This window comes from Acanthopagrus latus, chromosome 6, assembly GCF_904848185.1.
Source record: "Acanthopagrus latus isolate v.2019 chromosome 6, fAcaLat1.1, whole genome shotgun sequence".
Lineage (NCBI taxonomy): Eukaryota > Metazoa > Chordata > Actinopteri > Spariformes > Sparidae > Acanthopagrus > Acanthopagrus latus.
Genome location: NC_051044.1, coordinates 29,009,268 through 29,030,234, shown reverse-complemented (window position 1 = coordinate 29,030,234; position 20,967 = coordinate 29,009,268). Strand labels below are relative to the sequence as shown.

General features: G+C 44.1%; 2 protein-coding genes across 4 annotated transcripts in view; one reads left to right on the top strand and one right to left on the bottom strand.

Annotated features, from left to right (window-relative positions):
- slc41a1 (solute carrier family 41 member 1) overlaps positions 1 to 11,081 on the top strand; it is a 42,655-nt gene extending 31,574 nt beyond the window's left edge. For 2 of the 3 annotated variants that reach the window (XM_037101477.1, XM_037101476.1), the window contains 7 exons: positions 734 to 878; positions 2,108 to 2,254; positions 3,859 to 4,006; positions 4,213 to 4,292; positions 4,721 to 4,855; positions 5,057 to 5,205; positions 6,489 to 6,674. In XM_037101477.1, coding sequence (XP_036957372.1) covers positions 734 to 878; positions 2,108 to 2,254; positions 3,859 to 4,006; positions 4,213 to 4,292; positions 4,721 to 4,855; positions 5,057 to 5,205; positions 6,489 to 6,674 — 990 coding nt within the window. Of the gene's footprint in view, positions 1 to 733; positions 879 to 2,107; positions 2,255 to 3,858; positions 4,007 to 4,212; positions 4,293 to 4,720; positions 4,856 to 5,056; positions 5,206 to 6,488 lie in introns of all 3 variants that reach the window. The other variant, XM_037101478.1, reaches the window with a different exon arrangement.
- A 962-nt stretch (positions 11,082 to 12,043) lies between these two features.
- Positions 12,044 to 20,898, bottom strand: si:ch211-112f3.4 (EF-hand and coiled-coil domain-containing protein 1). The gene is made up of 9 exons (XM_037101471.1): positions 19,539 to 20,898; positions 16,908 to 17,352; positions 16,535 to 16,669; positions 15,248 to 15,327; positions 14,562 to 14,703; positions 14,321 to 14,465; positions 13,279 to 13,395; positions 12,518 to 12,587; positions 12,044 to 12,417 (listed from the first exon to the last, which is right to left on the bottom strand). The coding sequence occupies exons 1-9, from the start codon at positions 20,134 to 20,136 to the stop codon at positions 12,251 to 12,253; spliced, it is 1,899 nt and encodes a 632-aa protein (XP_036957366.1). The 5' UTR covers positions 20,137 to 20,898; the 3' UTR covers positions 12,044 to 12,250.
- Between the last annotated feature and the right edge of the window lie 69 nt (positions 20,899 to 20,967).

Sequence of the window (20,967 nt, the reverse complement as noted above, 5' to 3'; positions counted from 1 at the left end):
AGTGACAGAAGATGGAACTCAGCTAAAGTACTGTTCGAGTTGAGTACACCATTGTTGCACAACATTTGAATGGACGCACATCATGAAAGCCCCTACACACTAATGCTATACCTGACTTCACAGTTAATCCAATCTGATATGGGTGTAAACTGTCCCGAGCTAACAGGAGCAACAAAACCATGAGATGTCAGTCAGGCACAGTCTGAAACGAAATCATTGATATATAGAAACAAATATTATTTTTCAGAATGAGAGGTTTCCCCCTCCCTCCTTGTCAAACTATTGATATATATGTATATATGTATAGATCCTCTAGTTTAAACGTTCAGCCAATATTTTATTCCCCAAAATGAACTCTTTTGGTCGGTGAGTCAGTCACCTCTCCTGAGGAGCTGCTATTTGAAGACTTGTGGTTATATTTGAGTCCATAGTTCCTGGAACCCTTTTACATCAGTGCTGGCTGGGCTGGGTGCTGACACAACCTCCTATAGGGTTAGGGTTACATTGGTATCAGAAAGTTAAATGGGAAAGTCCTTCATTACTTCTCTTGGTAACTTGGTAGATTATTGCACAGTGACAGTATGAATGTCATGTACGCTTCTGAAAGCTGCACAGATTTAACAATATAGTCTCAGATAGTGTACGCCTAGAGTTTGCATGGAAACTGTAATCGATAGCCACGTGAACCAATCTGTGTGTGTGTGTGTGTGTGTGTGTGTGCGTGTGCGCTCAGGTCCAGGCCACAGTGGTAGGGTTCCTGGCCTCCATAGCTGCTGTGATCTTCGGCTGGATCCCAGAGGGACACTTCAGGCTGGGCCACGCGGTGCTGCTGTGCGCCTCCAGTGTGGCGACGGCCTTCATCGCCTCTCTGCTGCTAGGTACGACCAGCACACTGGATGTGAGGCGTGCTCACAGTGTAAACAGCCGCTCATCATATCTGGGTTACATTCGACCCCCTGTGCCAGTGTTAAAGGTCTGTTCTTGGCTACTGTTTCAGCTAAATGCCACCTAAGCTAGCTGATGAGCTTGACCGCACTCATGAATGTTTAGTAACGCAGCTAGCTAGGTTAGAGTTGTGGCATTCAACTAGCAAAGTTGCGCAGACAAAAGGATTTAATAGCATAACTGTATTACTGGTAAGTATAGTTAATTAGATACATCAACTTGTAGCCTCAACCACAGGTTATCTGTGTATGTGGAAGAGTGTACGGCTATGCTAGCTGCACTGTAAAGCAGTGCACCTCGTAGAGCCTCAAGCTAAATGCTAATGTCATCAAGCTAACATGTTCATAGTGTCAAAGCTAACATGCTGATGTTTAGTTGCCAATGTTTACCATGTCCACTATTATACTCTCGCATGTTAGCATTCTGACATTCACCAGTTAGCACAAAACACAAATACGGCTGTGGCTGATGGGAATGTCAGTAGTTTTGCAGTTATTTGGTCCAAAAAAACCTTAAAAATTGTACCCGATGATATTGTTAGACATTATAATTATGGTATTATCAAAGTTTTTGCTGATCCTGACACGTAAATGTCCTTCAACCAAATTTATATAGCAATCTCCCCAACAGTCATTGGGCCATTTCAATTCAAAGCACAAATGTGAACCTCACTGAGGAAAGTCAGGGATCTCCAAAACATGAGGATTCATGAATGTCTGTACCAAAAATACCTGTGTGCCAGTCCATTCAGTAGCTACTCAGTTGAGATATTTAAGTATTTCATTACCACATGCTAGCACCCATGCTAAAGCCATACTAGCAAGGCTAAAGATTGATCCTACAAATTTTCAGGTGAAAAACTTACAAATGAAAATTTACACTCCAAACATAATGTTTGCATAATGTCTTTGGTTAACTACACTCCAAACCAATCTATTTGTTTTAAGATATCATGAGAAAGGTCTAATCGCTGTTGTCAGCCCAGCCCTTAGGTTTGGTTTTGCCATATGCACCCTGAAAGTCAACATCTTGCTCCTCACGTTTCAAGTTAACAGCCAATGAGAGACCTGATGACGGATGGTTACACTGATTACACGTGTTAGATAGTGCGACATGTCCCACTTCGTCCATGTCGTGACATCTCTGGCATAAAACCCCACAGGGCTCATCATGATCGGCGTGATCATTGCGTCCAGGAAAGTCGGCATCAACCCTGACAACGTGGCCACGCCCATCGCTGCCAGCCTGGGAGACCTGATCACCCTGTCCCTGCTGGCGGGCGTGTCGACAGGACTGTACAAAGAACTAGGTAATAAACACACACACACACACACACACACACACACACAGGTCACAGATACAAAAATATTTAATGTAAATGTCAGCTAATGATGCTTCTTAATACTCATGTCTGTGTTTGACATCCGAGCTAGCTTCACATATCATTCAGATGTACAACGCTAACTCGTTTTCTAATTGAAAATACAGTTTTATTAATTAAATTGTTCCTTCATGGCTGGAAAGAAAGATAAAAAAAGGTAACACTCTAATGAGGCGAACATTATTTCTGCAGAACTTATATTGATGGCAGAAAAACAGCTGCTACACATGAGACACAATGTCAAAGCTTCTATATCAAGAAAAGGGCGCAGTGTGTGTAGAAATGTGTTGACTCGGTAAATAAGGATGAAAGTCGCCCACGCCTAACCTCACTGTGTTTTAGGGCGAGAAACTCCACAGCTATTCGGCTCTATTGTTAGCTCCGCCACTGATGAACCCCTCGTCCCCACAGACAGATGGACAGACGGACAGACAGACAGACAGACAGTGACACACACAGGAGCAATGAACCCATCCTGACCGCAGTGTGAAGTAATCCCATAACTCCTCCTTCGTCTGACGGTCTCTACAGTCTAACTCCCTGTAAACACCAACGTCAGCCGCTATTTTGAGCTTATTTGGGTTGTTTTGGCTCAGTCGCACCAAAACACAGCCGGTGTCGTCCGGGCCCTGTGTACATAAGTGGTCCGTCTATTTAAATGTTGTGATTGCGGTCGTCGTGTCCCGTAGTTCCAATTTAGCAGTGACACTGCCTCCTAGAGCCAATGACAGGGAGCTACTGTCAGCCCAGATCTCGTCCACACAAGCTCAGTTTTTACTCTGTTCTACAGTTAAGTAAAATGTCAAACTCACTTTTAGTTTTATTATCATCAAGCTGGAATAAGTTGTCCCTGGTGCTTATAGATTTAACAAAGGTATACTGTAACGTATGACATTTGAAGCAGTCTTACAAAAACTAAGATTTTTCTTTGAAGTGATTTGCGTTTTCAGCAGCGACGATTATTTCTAAGCATTGTTTAGTACAATCATCACAAATGAGACATTTGCTTAACCTTAAACCTCACTGAGTCTGGCAGAAAATCAACTCTTTTTTTTTTTTTTCTTTTTTTTTTTTTTACTTTAATTTGGCCCGTTCCACAACCTAAAACATCAGAGTGAGTTCAGATAAACAAAGTGGTCCTTGATTATTTGAACTCACCTTTCTCTCTTTATTCCCCATTCATCTGAACTCAGACGTCGTACATTACATTATGTCTAAGTTAAATACATCACACTTTGTCTTACACCCACCTGAAACACAGAGATCCCAGCCTACAGATGTTGTCCTCCAGATGTGAGAGAACGTGTTTGTTGGCGTCACACCGTCATGATTTGATATTTCCTCTCTTTGAAAATGATGACTGTAATGAAAACATGGACTCTCCTGCTGATGATGAATTAGCAGTCATAATATCGAAAATTAAATGCAGATAATAAAATAAGAATATAGCTGATTTTACACATAGTTCAGTATTATTGATAATATAACATAAAACAAAATAAATAAACGGCGCTTCTCTTCTTCACACACAGAGTACAATGACTATGCCAGTCCGCTGGTGTGTGCGGTGTTCGTGGCGATGTGCCCCCTGTGGGTGCTGATAGCCAGAAGGATCCCCTCCACCAGAGAACTCCTCTACTCCGGCTGGGAGCCAGTCATCATCGCCATGGCCATCAGCAGGTAGCGCACACAGGGATCAAGTCACGTTGTTTAACAACAGAATACTCATAATGTAGCGATGGTTGAAGGTTGAACATATTCACTGGAACACTGTACTGTTATCTGTTTGAAAGGAAAAAAAAATGCTTTTTTTGAGTGTGATGGACACTGTGTGGTCATGCAGTGAGAAACAATGATTTATTTAATCCCTCTGGTCTGTCTTTCAGTGTTGGTGGTTTGATCCTGGACAAGACTGTGACCAACCCAAACTTTGCTGGCATGGCCGTCTTCACCCCGGTCATCAACGGTGAGGAGTCACGAAACCTAAACCCAAGATAGACAAAGACAAGTGGGTGGTGAAGATAACAGCAGCCACTAACCGAATAAGTCGAGTAATGAGCAAACAGTTGGAAAGATAGACGGTGACGTGAACACTTCAGGCCTGGAGGTGGAGAACAAATATAGATAAATCTGTTCTAGGGTTAAAGTGTGTATTTAAAGGAGTTGAGGTCGCCACCTCCGCCTGGTTTAAAAACAGACGAATGTGCAAATATGACGAGCCTTCAAAATCGACAGATGGAGCTGGCATATTGCTGGTACTGGGTGATAAACCCTCTGTCTCCATGATGCCAGAACAAATTCACGTTTTATTTAAAATGGAAAATATTCACATTAATATTGAGCTGTTTTTTGTTCTGTTTCCACCCTGCGTATGTGTGTGTGTGTGTGTATCAGGAGTCGGAGGTAACCTGGTCGCAGTTCAGGCCAGTCGAATTTCCACCTATCTGCACATGAACGGTTTACCCATGGGGGATCCCAACCCCACCCCCAGGAAGTGCCCCACACCCTGCACCTCCTTCTTCGGCTCCTGTAAGTTGCTGGGGGGCTGTGGAACGTTCCACGCTTTTATCTCATGAAAATAGATTTTTCCATGACGGCTTGTCACTGGGTTTGGTGGAGGTCCGCCCGTGTCCCACATTTTAGTTCCAACGTCCGTCCCAAAAGACTATCCGTAGTGTTTTTTTTGGATATATTTGACAGCTTTAAAAGTAGTTCCTCTCTCTCTTCCAGCGGTGAACTCCCGTTCGGCCCGTGTGCTCTTCCTCTTGGTTGCCCCTGGTCACCTTGTCTTCCTCTACACCATCAACTCCCTGAGGGGGGGACACACCACCCTGACACCCATCTTTATAAGCTTCTACCTGGCTGCTGCACTACTACAGGTACACACACACACACACACACACACACACACACACACACACACACACTTACAAAACCACACATTTAAAAAAAAAAACTCTCTTTGCTGAGGAGCATGAAATATCTGGAAAACTAAAATGGATGCACTGTGTGTATGAATGCAGTGTGAAAATGTAGAACTGCATTTGTGTCATCTTACAGATGTGCGCTGAATTCACCAGGTAGAAAATCACTGGAGACCTTATCCCATAATTAAGACTTGCTTTATGATAGAAGTTCAGAACAGGTGATTACACGTCCATAATTATGGGTGAAAAATGTTTTAATTACAAAGCTGCATTTCATAATTACACAGTGTATTCTGTACTGCAGCAGATTCTGTGACCTGATTTGGAATTTCAGCTATAATGCAGTGAAAACATTTTTCATCACTTATCTTTATTTTGATAGCTGTTTCTTACGGTGTGTGTTATTCAGATGGAGGTTAGAAATAACTTAGATGCATTTCAGTATCGCTTTGTATCCGTGTAGCATCTCGTGCTGGTTCTGTCACTTAGCTAGTAGAAATGTAAAAAACAAGAAAAAAACAAACAAAAAAAAAATTCTAACCGATTTGATATTAAGCAAAACAGTGGAGCAGGCAGATAAACCCACATTTTACCAACAGTTGTCCCACATGACTCGGCTGTAGCTACATATTAAGTGTGTGTGGGAACCTTGAGTCAATCGGTTTTCCCGCAAATGTTTCACAATAAAAGCCTTGTTAAGTATTAACAAGTTCCTGTCCACTCAAACAGGAAGTGTTGAGTTTGTATTAACTGTGTGATGCAGTATGTTTAACGGCAAAGCGGATCCAAACAAGGCTTTGCACTGGAGTGTTGCAGCAGGTCACATAGACGGCATAACACGCAGCGCCTCGTCACTCAGAGTCCTTGCTCGTGGGCATCGGTATCGACTCTGATGCGTCACTACCCAAGTAGCTTGTATTAGTGGAAAAGTGAAATCCATTGCTGCTACATTTTATTTTCCCTGAACTGACTCTAAAAGGTGACTTCAGTGCTTCCATGCTTTCTTCCAGCTTGACGAGTTTATGGGAAAATACATTAAATATTACATTACATGTTCACAAAGGCTGTATGTTTCATGAGGTTGTATTGAATTCTAGTCATTAAAAGATCATGAGCTCCAGGACGAACTGCAATGCAGGGTTACTGACCTGTCCACACAGATTTCCTGTAGTTGCATTTTGAGAGAAGCAGAGTAAAAAAAAAAATGTCTTTGCCTCTGCTTTGTCTTCCTCCAGGTGCTAATCCTCCTCTACCTGGCAGACTGGATGGTCCACTGGATGTGGGGCCGAGGCATGGATCCAGACAACTTCTCCATCCCCTACCTGACTGCCCTGGGTGACCTGCTGGGGACCGGCTTCCTCGCCCTCTGCTTCCACATGCGCTGGTTCATCGGAGACAGAGACACAAGCACGGGCAACTGAATGCACACACGGACGCACACCGCAAAAAAAACAACAAAACAAAACAAAAAAAAAACCAGTCGCTGTAACTGTACGCTCGCACGCACGGACAGTGACGAATATCACCCGTATGCCTGAACTATATCTGGAAGTGGACGTCGTCTACGCTAAAAGGGCTAATCTCCCGTAGGGCTCTGATCGAAGGTATAGTGCACTTGCAGGGCAGTTTGATCTTCAGGATATCAGGACACAGATGCACCCCAGCAGCAGCCCAGAATCTGGACAGTATCTGCGTTTCACCTTAGAACCAGTGGAAACAAACATATCTCCACCTCGGCCATCCAACTAACCTGATGGATCTCCTCCCCGCAGACCACACTACTGCTCGATTTCACTTAACAACTGAGTCCTACTACTTTTGCTTTTATTAGACTATCGACAATGATTGTTGTTGATAAATAATGCATTTGATATGAATCGATATCTCTTCTATGTGCAGGGCCGGTTCTCATTATTTTCAATGGGGACGCTAGCCCTCCTGTTTTTAAAAGATCAAGCTCTAACACTTGAAAGCAACAAAAGACAGCAAAAAAATATATACGAGCAACCCTAGAATGCTTAATCACCAAGTGCTATGTCATTAACAGAATGAATATTGTATGAAATGCAAATCTAATGTGTCTCTTCTCTGATTTAGTAGAGTGCACAGGGCTCGGTCTTCTATGTTTTACTTTGTCCTCGTGACGGTAGGGAACAGGGTTGGAGAATTTGACCACAGGGGACTGGACCACAAACATAACAAGCTAAATTCCCTTTTGGTGTTGCTCCCATCAGCTGATTGGCGTAATTTGAGTCAGAACAGGAGCAGGATTGTGAATCCTGCGCTCACTGCCCTACAGTTCTGGGCTCAAGAATTAGCGATATCAGATCTGAAGTCAGATCACAGTCCAACAAACGCTTCCCTCATTCACATCCAGAATGGATTTACCTTTAATTCTTAGAATCATATAATTAATGCCTATTTAGGGGTTTAAGTCAATGAGGACTGTTTGTTCATTCACAAAACAGCCTGTGTTTTATTCCTCAGAGGTTACACTAATTCCTTGTTGGGGCCAAATCTACTAAAAACTGCCATTATGCAACTTCCCAATTAAGAATCTTATTTGCTTGAGCAAACGCACAGAAACAGTGGGAAACAGTATGTGGAAAACGGCAGCATAAAAACAAAAAAAACACACCTCACTGTTTGTTGCAGCTCAGGATGGGTTTTTGTTAGTTTGTTTTTCTTTCTCTTTTATTCGGTGGATGCCGAGAGGTCAGAGAGGTCTTGATGTGCAGCGAGCTGTTCCAGTGAGAACAGCTCCAGTCCCCCTGTCTGAAACCACCTGCCAACTCTCTACTGGAGCAGGCTGGTTGTTGTTGTTACCCAAGTCAGGCTTACAGTAAGTGACAAGAGGCTCAACGTGCTGCAGCGCACTGGGAACAACCTGCAGAGCTCGTCCAACTGAGCGACATTGGTACAGAGTGTGAAAGTGTGCGGAGGTGCTTTTGCCAGGATGTGCTTACAGATGACAGGTACTGATTGCTGATTGTCTGTGTGGATATGTGATATCTATAGATCTTTGATTGACATATGGTTCCCACAAAGTGGACGTTTTGTCTGCCGGAGCTCCGAATCAATGAAAGGCCGACCAATGAAATTCAAACGGTTCGACGGTTAGATCACACTGGCTGCGGGAACCTGAGGCAAACCTTTTTTAGAATTTTGTTGTCATTCTGTAGCCTTTAAGTTCAGATCAGCACAGCTCCTACAGCTGTCTGAGGGCCCAGTCACACCAGCGCACACTCACGCTAGCATATAGAACACCACCTCACCCCAGTGATCACTGTGATCAGTGATCCTGACCTGCCAGGAGAATCCATAATGGAAGTGTTTATGAGCTGTGTCGCACCATCTGCTTTTTATTTGCCTCTGTCGAGGATGAATTGCTCCACAGAATATAATTTGTGGACAGCTGTGAGACAGGAGCTGTTTATAGAAATACACATGTTGAATCGCCCACGAGAAACCAGGAGTTCTCTAAGCTAACAAGACTGCTGTCATTAGCTGAGAGAACTTTTCTTTTTCCCTTGTGGGTAACTCTTTATTGAATGAAATGATTTACAATCTTGAGAACAAAATGCTTGGGGAAGTTTAAATCACAGAACATAGAAAGTTGAAACAAAACTCGGAGCACTGTTGTGACTGACAAGCTTCTGTGTGAGCGAGCACTGAGGGAGATCCCCCAACAGAGTTCATTTTTTTGTTTTCAGATTCTGTATTTTGCGTTAAAGTCAAAATTTAAATCAAAGGGCAAAATTTTAGTCATGTAGTTAACCTTACTGAGGACACACAAATTCAGTTGTGTTTGGGGACATTACATAGGCTTACATTGATTTGCTGGAGTTTTACCCTAATCCTGGCCAGACCCTAACCCTGACCTTCAGCTAAACCTGACATAATCCTTACCTTAAACCAACACTTCATTCTTAAGTTTAATGATTAACCTTATTGGGGCCTGCGTTTTGTCCCCATTAGGAAAGCAGTCCCCACAATGAGCGTGTTAACAGATTTATGTCCCCAAAATGTGACTAACAAAGCACCCGCGCGCACACACACACACACACACACACACACACACACACACACACACACACGCACAGAGCTGTCCGTCACCTGACTCTGAGACTCAGCCGACCTGAGCTGACTCTGTCTCTTTGAGGGCTTGCAGGTGAAGAGGAGAATGCAAAAGGAAGTCGTGGCCCGGAGGCGAAGCCCAGTGTCTTAGGAGAGACTTGCATGTGATGCTTGACTTATCTGGCACTTGTCAGACTTCTGTGCTGTTTCAGAGGGGCCAGCAGAATGCATGTGCAGGGCACAAAGTGTGAATGTGCAAAACTTGATTATTGATTGTTAATTTTTTTTTTTGGTCTGACTGATTTTTTTTCTTTCTTTTTAATGTGTTGATTATGTCAAAATTGTGATCTCTTTTTTTTTCTATTCCTTTTTCTCCTTTCCCTAATCTTTTTAACTCTTCACGATTATTGTTTTGTGTCATGGATTTTAATCAAACGTGCAACCACTGTAAAGATGAAGCAACTTCTCCACGCTGCACAAAGTACTGTAAATCTGCAAACATGGACAGCAGAGGGCACTGCAGGGATTCTCCTAACTGTATCGTCTCTGTGTCCTCTGGATTCAAACCTGCGTTATGTCTACCCACGGTGAACGTTTCTTCTTGTCTTCTTTTCTACGGTGTTGTAAACGTTTGCATCCTTCCATCTGTTCACCTTCAGTCTGTATCCTCCACTCTCTTACTGAGCAGGTGCCAGCGTTCTGCCTCTGTGTCAATGGAAAGTTGTGAATACTTCTATAAGGGGGCAAGTAATGCTTTGTCTATTTATTTTTAGAAGCACACAAAGCAAATTGTACATACTATATTTATTCTATATATAAGGTTGTTTATTTTGTCATTTCATTTTGGCTCCGTTTCGTTGTCACCGTGTTGATGTCATTTTTTTCTCCTCTTTTATGTTTTTTTCCCCCCCCTTTTTTTTCTGCAAAAGGCCAGTAGAGCTTTTTTTTTTTTTTTTTTTGGTGCATGCCGCAATAGGAGGGCGATGAGGCTAACGAATAGCACAGTGCCTAATACCAGTCTTTACACACCTCACACACATGCGCACACACCCTGTCCCACGCAGGGAAAGCATACTTACATGACGTAGAATGGCCTTAACCTATCAGAGCCAAGCTCGACTCGAGAGTAACCAATCAGGAGCTAGCTTCGCCACAGAGTAGCATCTCTTTAATTAGCTTGGATTAATAAAAGATGTACAGTAATTTGATTATGATGTGTAATGTAATAATGAGTTTATATGATGCAGCAGTGGAGAGGAGGGCTTGTTCACTTGAAATCGGCAAAAATTGGGAAGCTGGAGGCTGAAAATTTCCAACGGGCCGGTTGCACGGGCCGTCTAAAAGGTCTGGAGTTGAGCTAAACACCAGCAGGAGTGAGATTTGAATCCGCAAACACAAGAAAAGCAGAAAAGAAAAAGTGCAACATGACAAAATGCACAGAGTTACTTCTCCTTCCGATTCCAGATGTTTCTCCCCGTGTATAAAATACCCGGCCTTTAAAAACCCTTCACCCACCCACTGCCTTCTTAACCTCAGTGCTTCGAACCCTCGAGCCCCTGAACCCACAAGGAACCGCACTGATCCTCAGGCCGCCAGCATCCACATCAAGATGGTACAGTCTCACTGGGGCTGAGATCTTTGTGTTCTCTGTGTGTTCCTCTTGTAAAAGCCCTCCCTCTGTGAGGCTGGAGGAAGGCTTTCTCCCTGCAGGACTTTGTAAATTGCTGGAAATAAAGGATTATATTATTTCATACCATTCCTTCTGTCCTTGCTGTCTGTTCATGTCTGTTATCAGGATCATTGCACCAAGTCTGCTCGTCCTTTCTCAGCACAGATGTTGTTGGACAGAGGCAGGGACGGAGCTCACGTTGAACTTTACAAATGGGAACATCTGCACGTTTACATTCTGTTCTGTCTTTTAGAGTTGCTTCATTGACCCTTGCCTGAAAAGTTCATACATTCGTATCTGGGAGAGCAGCAAACATTTCTTGGTGCAAATTATTATTATAATTTTTTTTTTTTACAATTTTTAACACATTTTACCGTTAAAAAGCGATTGGGGCAAATCGGACATTCAAAAAATTGCTGTCTCCTGTCTCTCAGCTGGGACCTGACCTCAGTGACCTTCTAATAGTTGAGTTTACCCACTTAATCATTATAGCCACATAACTGATCATTACTTGTCCAAGATCTCATTGTGTTAATATTTTGTCAAAGTACCTATCGTCATCCCTACAAATATTGTCACAATATCAATATTAAGGTACTCATCTAAAATAGGGCGAACAATTCATTGAAATACTATTGGAAATGCAATATGAAATACAATATAATATGATAATAATGTGTAACGAGCAGCATCATATTGAAGCACCGTAGTGCTGCCGAGACGCATTATCATGAGTTTTTTCTTCACTCATATAAAAATTCATTCCCATATCCTGTCAAAATAATGTCAATATGTTTTGTTTTTCATAATACTGTGTAACCTGAGTCAAAAATTCAGTGATGTTGAATTTTGTTGCTCAGTTCAAGCATTTACAAAATGCTTTTGATGAGATACCAGAATACTGAGATGTATCGTTTACCACAATATCTGAAAAATGTTGCAATATTAAGTGAACTCTAACTCTGACCTGCAACAGTGATCCAGAACACAAGCTTGTGTTTCATCATGTCAGAGCTCTCTGTAATAAATGTTAACACCGGGAGCTCAAGGTTGGATAAAAACATTTAATTATTAAAAATTAAATTAGAAAAGAAGGACAAAGAGAGATCGAATAAAGTGAATAAAATTAATCTTTAAATACACTGAACCAGTTTCATAATCTGGGATACATTGTGGAAAACAAACATGGGTGCAAACAAGCCAAAGATAAACAGGATAAACTGAAGGATAAGTACCAGTACTGAAGCTCAGCTAACAGGAGATGAGCAGAGGGTTCACGCTGCTCTGACACCCTGAAGACGGAGCCAGGAGTTTCTCTCTGCTCTCTCCTGCGTCATCGTCACCGCCGCTTCCGACGAGTTCCCTGGAGGACAGCCGGGCACAGAGAGCGTCGGCCACCTGCAGGACCTGAGACGGACCTGGATGGAGAAATTGGTAACGGACCACGGACATTGTCAGCGATGAGCGACGCTTAAACACGTGAAAAGCTGCACATCGGTAAGATGTAGAGTGACTTACCATCCCCACTCCTACTGCACACATGCAGAGTGTCCATCACAAGCTTCTCCAGGGCCCTGCGGGACACGTTCTACAGAGACATGGACCAAGTTTTATTAAACAGCATTAACAAATATTCCACATACAGTTATAAAACACAATGTACCATTGTTGTCCAGCCAAAAAAGCTAAGTTAAAGGGGAACTGTATGGAGTCACAAAGTCTTCACTGTTACAAAATATAAGATATATCAAAACCATTATATTATTATTTTCAGTTGTTCAGTTTTATGGAGGACAGGTCAACTTTATTTGTGGTCACTCAAGCTATCAGTGTTAGCGCTCACAAACCAACCAAGCTTGCTAGCTGGCTAGTTAGCCAGCATCGCCTTGATAAAGGGGCTGTGTAACAATTTTTAATGATTTCCTTTTTATTCTTTTTTTCATTTTCAAATCACTTGTTTATTTGCCATACATAACATGACACTGAAACTTTAAAAGTAAAGAGCTTGGTCACTGTGTCGGTGTACAGTTTATATTCACGGTAGCAGCCTTTAGTTGATACAGTATACCGTTAGCATTGTTGTTGCTCTTGCTAACTGGCTAAATATCATATTTCAAATTTCAAATCACATATTTCCTGTATCCATATCAGCCCTCTCCTACACTGCTATCAATAAAAACTGTGTGTGTCCAACCAGGACTGAATGAACACTAGATGGCACTGAAGAGGTGTGTGTGTGCCTGAGGTGAAGGCTCCCGATGTGTGTGCTGTGTGTGCACCTTGTTGCGTAGCTGCAGCAGCAGTGTGAGGGCGTCCGTCAGCTTCTCCTCCATCAGAGACAGACGTGTCTTTTCTTTCTCCTCCAGCCTCGTCTTGTCCTCCTCTTCGTCAGGTGTCTGGAAAACAGGAGGAGGAACAGATTGATTCAGATTCAAGTCCCTGCACTGTTTCTAGAACATGGCAGATAGATCAGAGGACATCACTCCCTAGGATTTTCTAGAAAGTTGAGTTTCTGGAGTTTCCGTGGAAGGATAGTTCTATACAGAGGCAGAAAGCTGGCTGATGTTGCCCCAACAATTAAGATTTTTTTTTTTTTTTCAAAAATACTCTGCTCTCCTACCCTCCTTGTTTGACTTGATCAGGTCTCAAATACAGTGCAAGGGAATTAAAGTACAATTCCAATGTTTTCTGTTGAAAATAACACATAATCAAGGGAATTATAATGAATATCATTTCAATAACCATTTCTCTGTATCAGAACTGCTGTGGGGACAGAAAGATATCATTCCTTTTTTTTATGGGCAACAGTCTAACTGGATGTTTTCCAGTTAATTTCAACATGATATGCATCATCATTAAAGGAGACTTTCCTCCTTTTTCAGGTGTTATTTTGTGACTGGTAGAACAAATAGCCAGTCTCCTCTGATTGGTGCCTGGCCCAGCACTGCTTACAACAGCAGAGAAGCTGTGTGAAATCAAGTCTTACATTGTATGCAACTGTGTGACACGGTGATGTAGTGTGATGTCACAAAGTTACACGATAAGAGGTGAGACTACTGACGAGGCGTTTCAGCAGCAGTGTTTTCTGTTGGAGGAAGGAGCTTCTGTAGTTGCAGACTACTGACCTTTTTAGCTTTTGAGATGCAATCGCTGCAGGAAAGGAAAATCAACGAAAAAGAATAGGTCTCCTGTATATTAAATAAATAAATAATGGTGATATAAAATCTGACATTATGCCTCCATACCTCCAAACTCTAGTCTGCACTTTAATTCACTGAACTAATCATTTTAACTAAGTTTCTGAAATCATGTCTCTCCTACCTTTTCCTTTTCAAACCCCCTGCTTCCCTCTGGCCGCTCCTGGTTTTGTCCCTTCCAGCTGCAGCGCCCCCTGCTGTCCTTTAAAGCGCCAACAACGTTTTTCTCACTCTGAGAGGGAGGTTGGTGGACTGCATGCGTCTGACATCTGGAGAAAAAAAGAAAAAAAGAGTCACGTCTGATCAGTCTTTGCAGTGGACGGACGTGTGAACAGAGGTGTTGTGCGTGTCAGACGGAAGCGAACCCTTTGCCACAGCCGTGCAGTCGGCCGATATGCTTCTTCACCTCCGTCAGGCCGCATTGTCCCTCCTCCCTCATCTCCCTGTCCTCCTCCTCTTCATCAGACGCAGCTCTCCCCTCCACCGCCCTCTGCAGACACTCTGCACCTGCAGACACGACAGGCAGAGAGATGTTCATTTGCATCCGATTTTGTTTTTCAAAAATGGAATGAGTAGTGTTCTGTCGGCCCGATATGGACACCGACTGAACTGAGCCATAGTTCACGATGGTTTCACGTGTGTTTTCTTCTCTGCTGCGACAGGACAAAATGTTCGCCATGATATAGGTCAGCTGCAAAGCTTGAAATACATCAATATCCAGTGACAAAGATGCCACATGGGAGCAAAAGCTGCTTCATAATGTTGGGAACCATTGGAGGGAAAACTTTGCCTCAATTCCACTTCCAATGTTTAAATTTATCCCTCTTTTTTGAGAACGGGAGTTCTCATAACCCTTGATTTGAAGTGTCCCCCAGAAAGACCTCATCCTACACTTCAAACCCAACAGCAATCACAACATCCTGCCCCTAAACATCAACACACAAAAGGATTAGTGACAAATGTTAGAGGATGATTGGGATCGGGCCTTTCGGTAAGAACACACTGCTGGTTCCTAAAGGCCTCATGATTCATTACATGTCCAGTTACTCACCTGTCTTGCCACAGGTGTCTTCTACTGTGACTGGGTACGTTTGTTGATGGGTGGGGTCAGGGATGCAGGTGCAGCGGGACCTGAGGGTGATAAAGGTGAAGAGCGTACGTCAAGTATACCTCCAATCAGTCGATACTGTGTGTTATTGGACTTGCTATGTTTTGTCCCTGGCCTTGTCCCTGAAGATTGATAGCTTTCCTATTCCGATCCGCGAACACAGGCTAAAGCTTTTTATTGAATACATCCCGACTGCATACTTACTGCTGGATGCCACCTACTGCCTGCATCTAAAGCCACGCCAGCATCTTAGTACAAGGCATGTATGTCTCCGAGCGAGGCTGCAGCAAAACAGTAAAGCCTTCACTGAGCTGTAGAGATGAGGGGGACTGAGGAGTACGATTCTCTGAGGGTTCATCGCTACAAGACGAGGGTGATTTAAAGGGGGATGATGAGTCAAAAAGCATCGCGCTGGTTAGCCTCTCCATCCCCTCGATGCACAGAGAGGAGAGTGCACGGGCAGAAGGTCTAGTCAGTCTAGTCTGTCAGACTCTGATGCTGCTACTACTGTATATTGTACACAGCTTATATTCTCTATTGAGTGGCATCAGCCTCATGATCAAAGTGAAAAGCAGCAATGTGTAATTGAAGAGAGTGTGAGGATCATACAGACACACTGCTGCCTGTAGTATTCCTGTAATTTTCCTGTGATGGTTGAGTTGAGAGAACAATCTACTGCTCAACCAAAGCAAAACCAAGGAGCTGACTGTTGAGGCGAAGAAACAAACCAAGTATAGGTTCCTAGGAATAGTTTTGTAGGGAAGATAAGATGAAAAGATATGAGAACTGGTGCTTTGACTGTGGGGTTTAGGGTTAGCATTCGTTTAGGCGAGGATTTAAAATGTAACAAATCTCCAAATGACCACAAGCGACTCAATTTAAACATTATTTCATTCATTTCGGATACAAAGATGTCAAATGTTTCTTGAGAGAGCAGGTTTGACCCTCCTCTGATGCACTGTGGGTGCGAACGAAATGAATCCGACAACAACCTGGTCCCTGTGGGGGGTTTAGAGAAAGAGTCTTTGTTGAACATTAATGCTGTGGTTTCTGCTGGAAGTTAACCCATCTACTTTGGCCCGGCACTCACTCGCAGTGAGCCTAACTTAAGCTGTTGGCTTTGGTGCGTTCATTGAATTACAAATCGGCAGAGCGCACAGGCAAATGATGTGTAAATGGATGCGCGAACATGCCCATGCAATCACTCGCGACCACACGCGCCGTTCGTACCTGTACTGCTGCAGTTCTGTCTCCAGCTGGGCGATCCTGGACTGGAGCTGTGGCACCGACTGAGCCTGCTCCTGGATCTTCCGAACCCTCTGAAGTCCCAAGCTCAGAGCCTCCCTGGCCTCCTCTGCCCGCCTCCTGATGGAGCAAATCCAAGATTATTGATATGGTAACATTTCAATGAGGGATTATATAAACAAGGAACCATAAATATCCTTTTATATTGGCTGCCACGAAATCTAACTGACGGCATGTGTTTCGACTGATAAAAACCCGAGTCAGGTACAGTCCTATCACATCATCCTGATACTTATTATACCGACTTCAGCTAGAATCTGGCCATATCCTACATATCGTCCCTTTGAAAAACTCCAACCTGATGTGGGTGTTCTCCTTCCTCAGCGCAGACTCCACCCCCTGGAGCTTGCGCACTTCCTGGTACGCCCACCGCAGCTCCTCCTCCAGACACTCATTGTATTTGATGGCCTCCTCCAGCTGCCCGTCCCGTGAGGAGCGGATCAGCTTCAGCTCCCTCAGAAGGGGGTCCCTGATGTCCCGCCTCCTCGCCGCCCTCCTCGTCCCTTCTCCCCCGGCGACGCTGCTGTGTCCTTTAATTCTCAGGGTTGGCACCAGTTTTCCCTGTCTGAGGGTGATGGAGGTCGTGGGTTGAGTGGGAACTGTGGAGCTGAAGCCGGGCGGGGGGGGGACGGTGCGGCTCCGCTCCCGCCGGAGGGCCACCTCCAGGGCCAGGCAGCGAGCGTCGCTCCCCTGCAGCGCCGAGCGGAGGTCCTCCACCAGCTCCCTCAGAGCTGCTACCTCATCTGGAGGAGAAGAAGAAAACTGTTGAAGTTGTGGTAAAAGAGAAACTATAGTCCTGCTCATTCCGAGGATTCATGGCTCCTTTTAATCTTGGTAAAAAATTCATCTAACTACGGAGACACTTAACAATATTTTTATTAAAATCTGAATCAATTCTCTGACCAGTGCCTCTGCCTTCACAAGGGATTAAAGTTTCACACTGTTTAAACTGCATCTTCAGGGAAATGTACTCAAGAACTGTACTGTGAATTTGAGGTACATGTACCTTCTTTGTGTATTTCCACTTTATTCTACTTTACACATATACAACACAATAGGTACCAGTTACTATACAAATGAAGACATTTCATACACAACATATCACAAGCTTATACATCTGATAAACTAAAGTGATCTCCACCTGTACCAGCTGCTACAGTAAAACAGTAAAATGCAGCTTACACACTGACATTAACTATAAAAATCCAACAGCATCACATGCAACACTGAGGCCAACTCAAACATACTTTTACTTAAAGGTTCAGTATGAAGGATTTAGGAGGATCTATTGGCAGAAATGGAAAACATTCACAAGTATGTCTTCATACGTGTACAATCACCTGAAACTAAGAATCGCTGTGCATTCGTTACCTTGGAACTAGCTTATCTACAGAGTGAGCAGGTCCTCCTCCATGTAGTCCAGCATGTTGTACATTCATGTTTCTACAGTAGCACACAATGGACAAACCAAACGCTGACTCTAGAGACGGCCTTTCACGTTTTTTAGTGTAAGGAGGTGGTTGAACTAGAATGCAGCAAGTCCAAGACCTGCAACCTGCAGGTCAGCAGGTTTTTTGAATTACGGTTAAATAAATACATGAGCTTAAGAGATTTTAATTTTTTGGTTCCATCACATAAAATATCAACATCAGACACTCCACGTTTGAGTTATAAAGCGTTTACATGTCTTAAAGTGGCTATGAGTGGCTAAACGAGACTCCAGATTTTAGTTACAAGCTACTCCAACTCTAACTTTACAACACGTAGGTTGATCAGTTTATAGTGAAGTGTGTGTATTATAGTGTAACAAGATGCCTGGTGGTGGTGACGTTTCAGTCAGGTGAGCGGAGTGTCGTTCCTGCAGAGCCACTACCTTTTTAATTCTGGCGAGTGCATTTACTCTGCAGTGAAGTGCTGCTCATCCATAAACACCAGCTGGTGTTAGTGTCCCACACTTGTGTTCACCGCAGGCTTTTTGCAGGGAGAATCAGGGCGATGCGAGATTCTTTAGCAACATCCCACTTCATCCTACACTGGACCTTTAATTTACCCTTAGGCAGTTTGTCCAGTGTGGTATTGCCACTTATTGCCTCCACTGAAAGTAGTGGAAAGGTACTTTTTTTTACAGTTACTCAAGTACGTTAAGAGGTACGTGTACTTTGAGTTTTTTCATGCAATATGCTATGTACTTTTACTCCACTACATGTATCCTCTAATAGTCACATAACACATTAAGGATTCACATTAAATAAAACATTGCTGATGCTTATTATAATCCCCTCTGAGGCTCCTATATGGTTCAATTGAATTAACTGATCAGGGCGTGAGGGGAGGACCTCTCCCCTCCGGACCAGAGAAAAGCCTGAAAAAATCCTGATCAGAACTGTTTTTGCTGGGAACCACCGGACTAAACTGCATTTCTGTGAGGTGAAAATACCATAACAATATAATAATGTCATATACAGTATGATAATACATCAGTCTCGGGGGGTTGAGTGGGCAGCCTTACCTTTACTTTGATATTAAGTGCATTTCGCTGATAATACCTCTGGACTTTTAGTCTTGAAAGCAGGACTATTCCTTGTCATGGAGTATTTTTACACTCTTGAACTGGTACTTTTGCTCTCTGTACTGTCTGAGTACTTCACACTGACCCTCGGCACTGACTGTAGGGGAATGAGAGGACAGATGGTGCTTAGGTGCCAACTTCCCTGCTGTCTTTAGAGAATCACCACAGCTCTGTGTATCTCTATTCAGTACATTCTGATTGTGTGCGCAACTATGTTTAGATGAATACAGATATTGTTGAATATGTTCCTATAGAGTGCATTAAGCTGACGTTGGTGCAACAGTAATAAAAGGGGACACTTGAATACAGGGGACATCACATGTAATGACACAAGGAACAGTCACCTGGCTGTCACAGTACCTGGCTCGCGTTCTTCTGCGGCTCGAGCTTTGATTGATCTGTTTCCGGCTCCACTCTGATCCCTCGTCAGATCAAAACTCACACATTTCCTCCGCCTGACTCGCGGCCACCGGACCCGGATCTGCCGCTCCACCAGCTCGGTGTCCTCAGTGACGGGCAGGCGCCCGGCGCACTCCCCGGCGCCTCGACGCGCGCTGCGCACACGGAAATACCCGCAGAGCCGCGAGTGGAAGTCTTTAAAGGAGATCTGGCCGGGCAGCCCAGAACATACATCCCCAAACTCTTCATCCTCCTCATCGTTCTGACCATCTCCAGTTCCTCCTTTGATCGCCCTCTTCCTTTTCTCTGTGAGTCCCAGCACGGAGCACAGCGCAGAGAAATCCTCCGCCGACATCGTGTCGTTCCTGTTGGAGTAGGTGAGGTGGTGGAAGACCTCCTGCAAGTACTGGTCTATCCCGGTGGCCAGGACGACGACTTCGTTCTCCGCTCCGGGGTCAGGACAGTGATGGTGGGCCAGGGCGCTCCGGAGCCACTCGCTTTTACGCGCCGCCCGAGGCGAGGGCTGGACGCGCGGACGGGCCAGTGCGGTGCGCTCCATGCCTGCACAGAAACTCAACTCTGTGTCTGGATGCTCCCAAATGAAAGTCAGACCACCTAGAAATTAGAATCGGATGCGATTCCAAACCAGAAATTGGCGTGAACACATTTCGTTGCGGTCTGACGCCGCGTAATTCCCTCGAAAACCTCACCCTGGATTCCTTCCTTGCGCATCAAGTCAAAAGGTGATCCCCTCTGGCGAGGAAAAAAAAAAAAAAAGCCCCACTCTTCCGACTCCACCCTCCTGTGCGCACACTGACTGCATGTGTCTCTGTGACTGCGCCTGTAAGGTGCTTTTCTTCTTTTAGCGCTCACAGTTAAGTTGGCCAGAAAGTGAGGTCAGATTTGGGTGCTAGTTCCCCTACACACAAGTGAGTCACATATCGAGTGTCGCCCGTGTTTTCAGGGTAAACGGATCTCATTTTTCAGAGACTTGGGGGTAATTTGTGGCATCTGTCATCCGGTGACAAGACCCAAACCACAACAATCCAGAGAAAGCCTTGCTCGGGTTTCAAATTGCACCTGAATAGATGTTAAGTGGCTCTGACTCACTGCGTGTGTGGCAGCAGCGACAAAACAAGTCAAACGGCTCGCATGCCTTCACCTGGAAGAATTGTGTCCCCCCCACCCCCGCTCGTCACACACCTGACGGCCAAAACAAAGAGGGCGTCTTGATTACACCCACCCAGGCGTGAGTGGACATACCACATGAGTTAACACATGGATCTCGCTCCACTTCTGCACTTAACTAGCATTACGCACCGGAAATCATTGGAGTACATCAGCACCAGTGGCAAGACAGAAAATGAGTCAACTGAACAGTGAAGTAGGA

Excerpts from the sequence above, each read along its gene's own strand:
- si:ch211-112f3.4 (XM_037101471.1), bottom strand. The coding sequence starts at position 20,136 with ATGGAGCGCACCGCACTGGCCCGTCCGCGCGTCCAGCCCTCGCCTCGG. Across the intron at positions 12,588-13,278 it reads TGCTGCAGCTACGCAACAAG|AACGTGTCCCGCAGGGCCCT; the intron begins GTGCACACACAG and ends ATGTCTCTGTAG. Across the intron at positions 12,418-12,517 it reads GTGCAGTAGGAGTGGGGATG|GTCCGTCTCAGGTCCTGCAG; the intron begins GTAAGTCACTCT and ends TTCTCCATCCAG.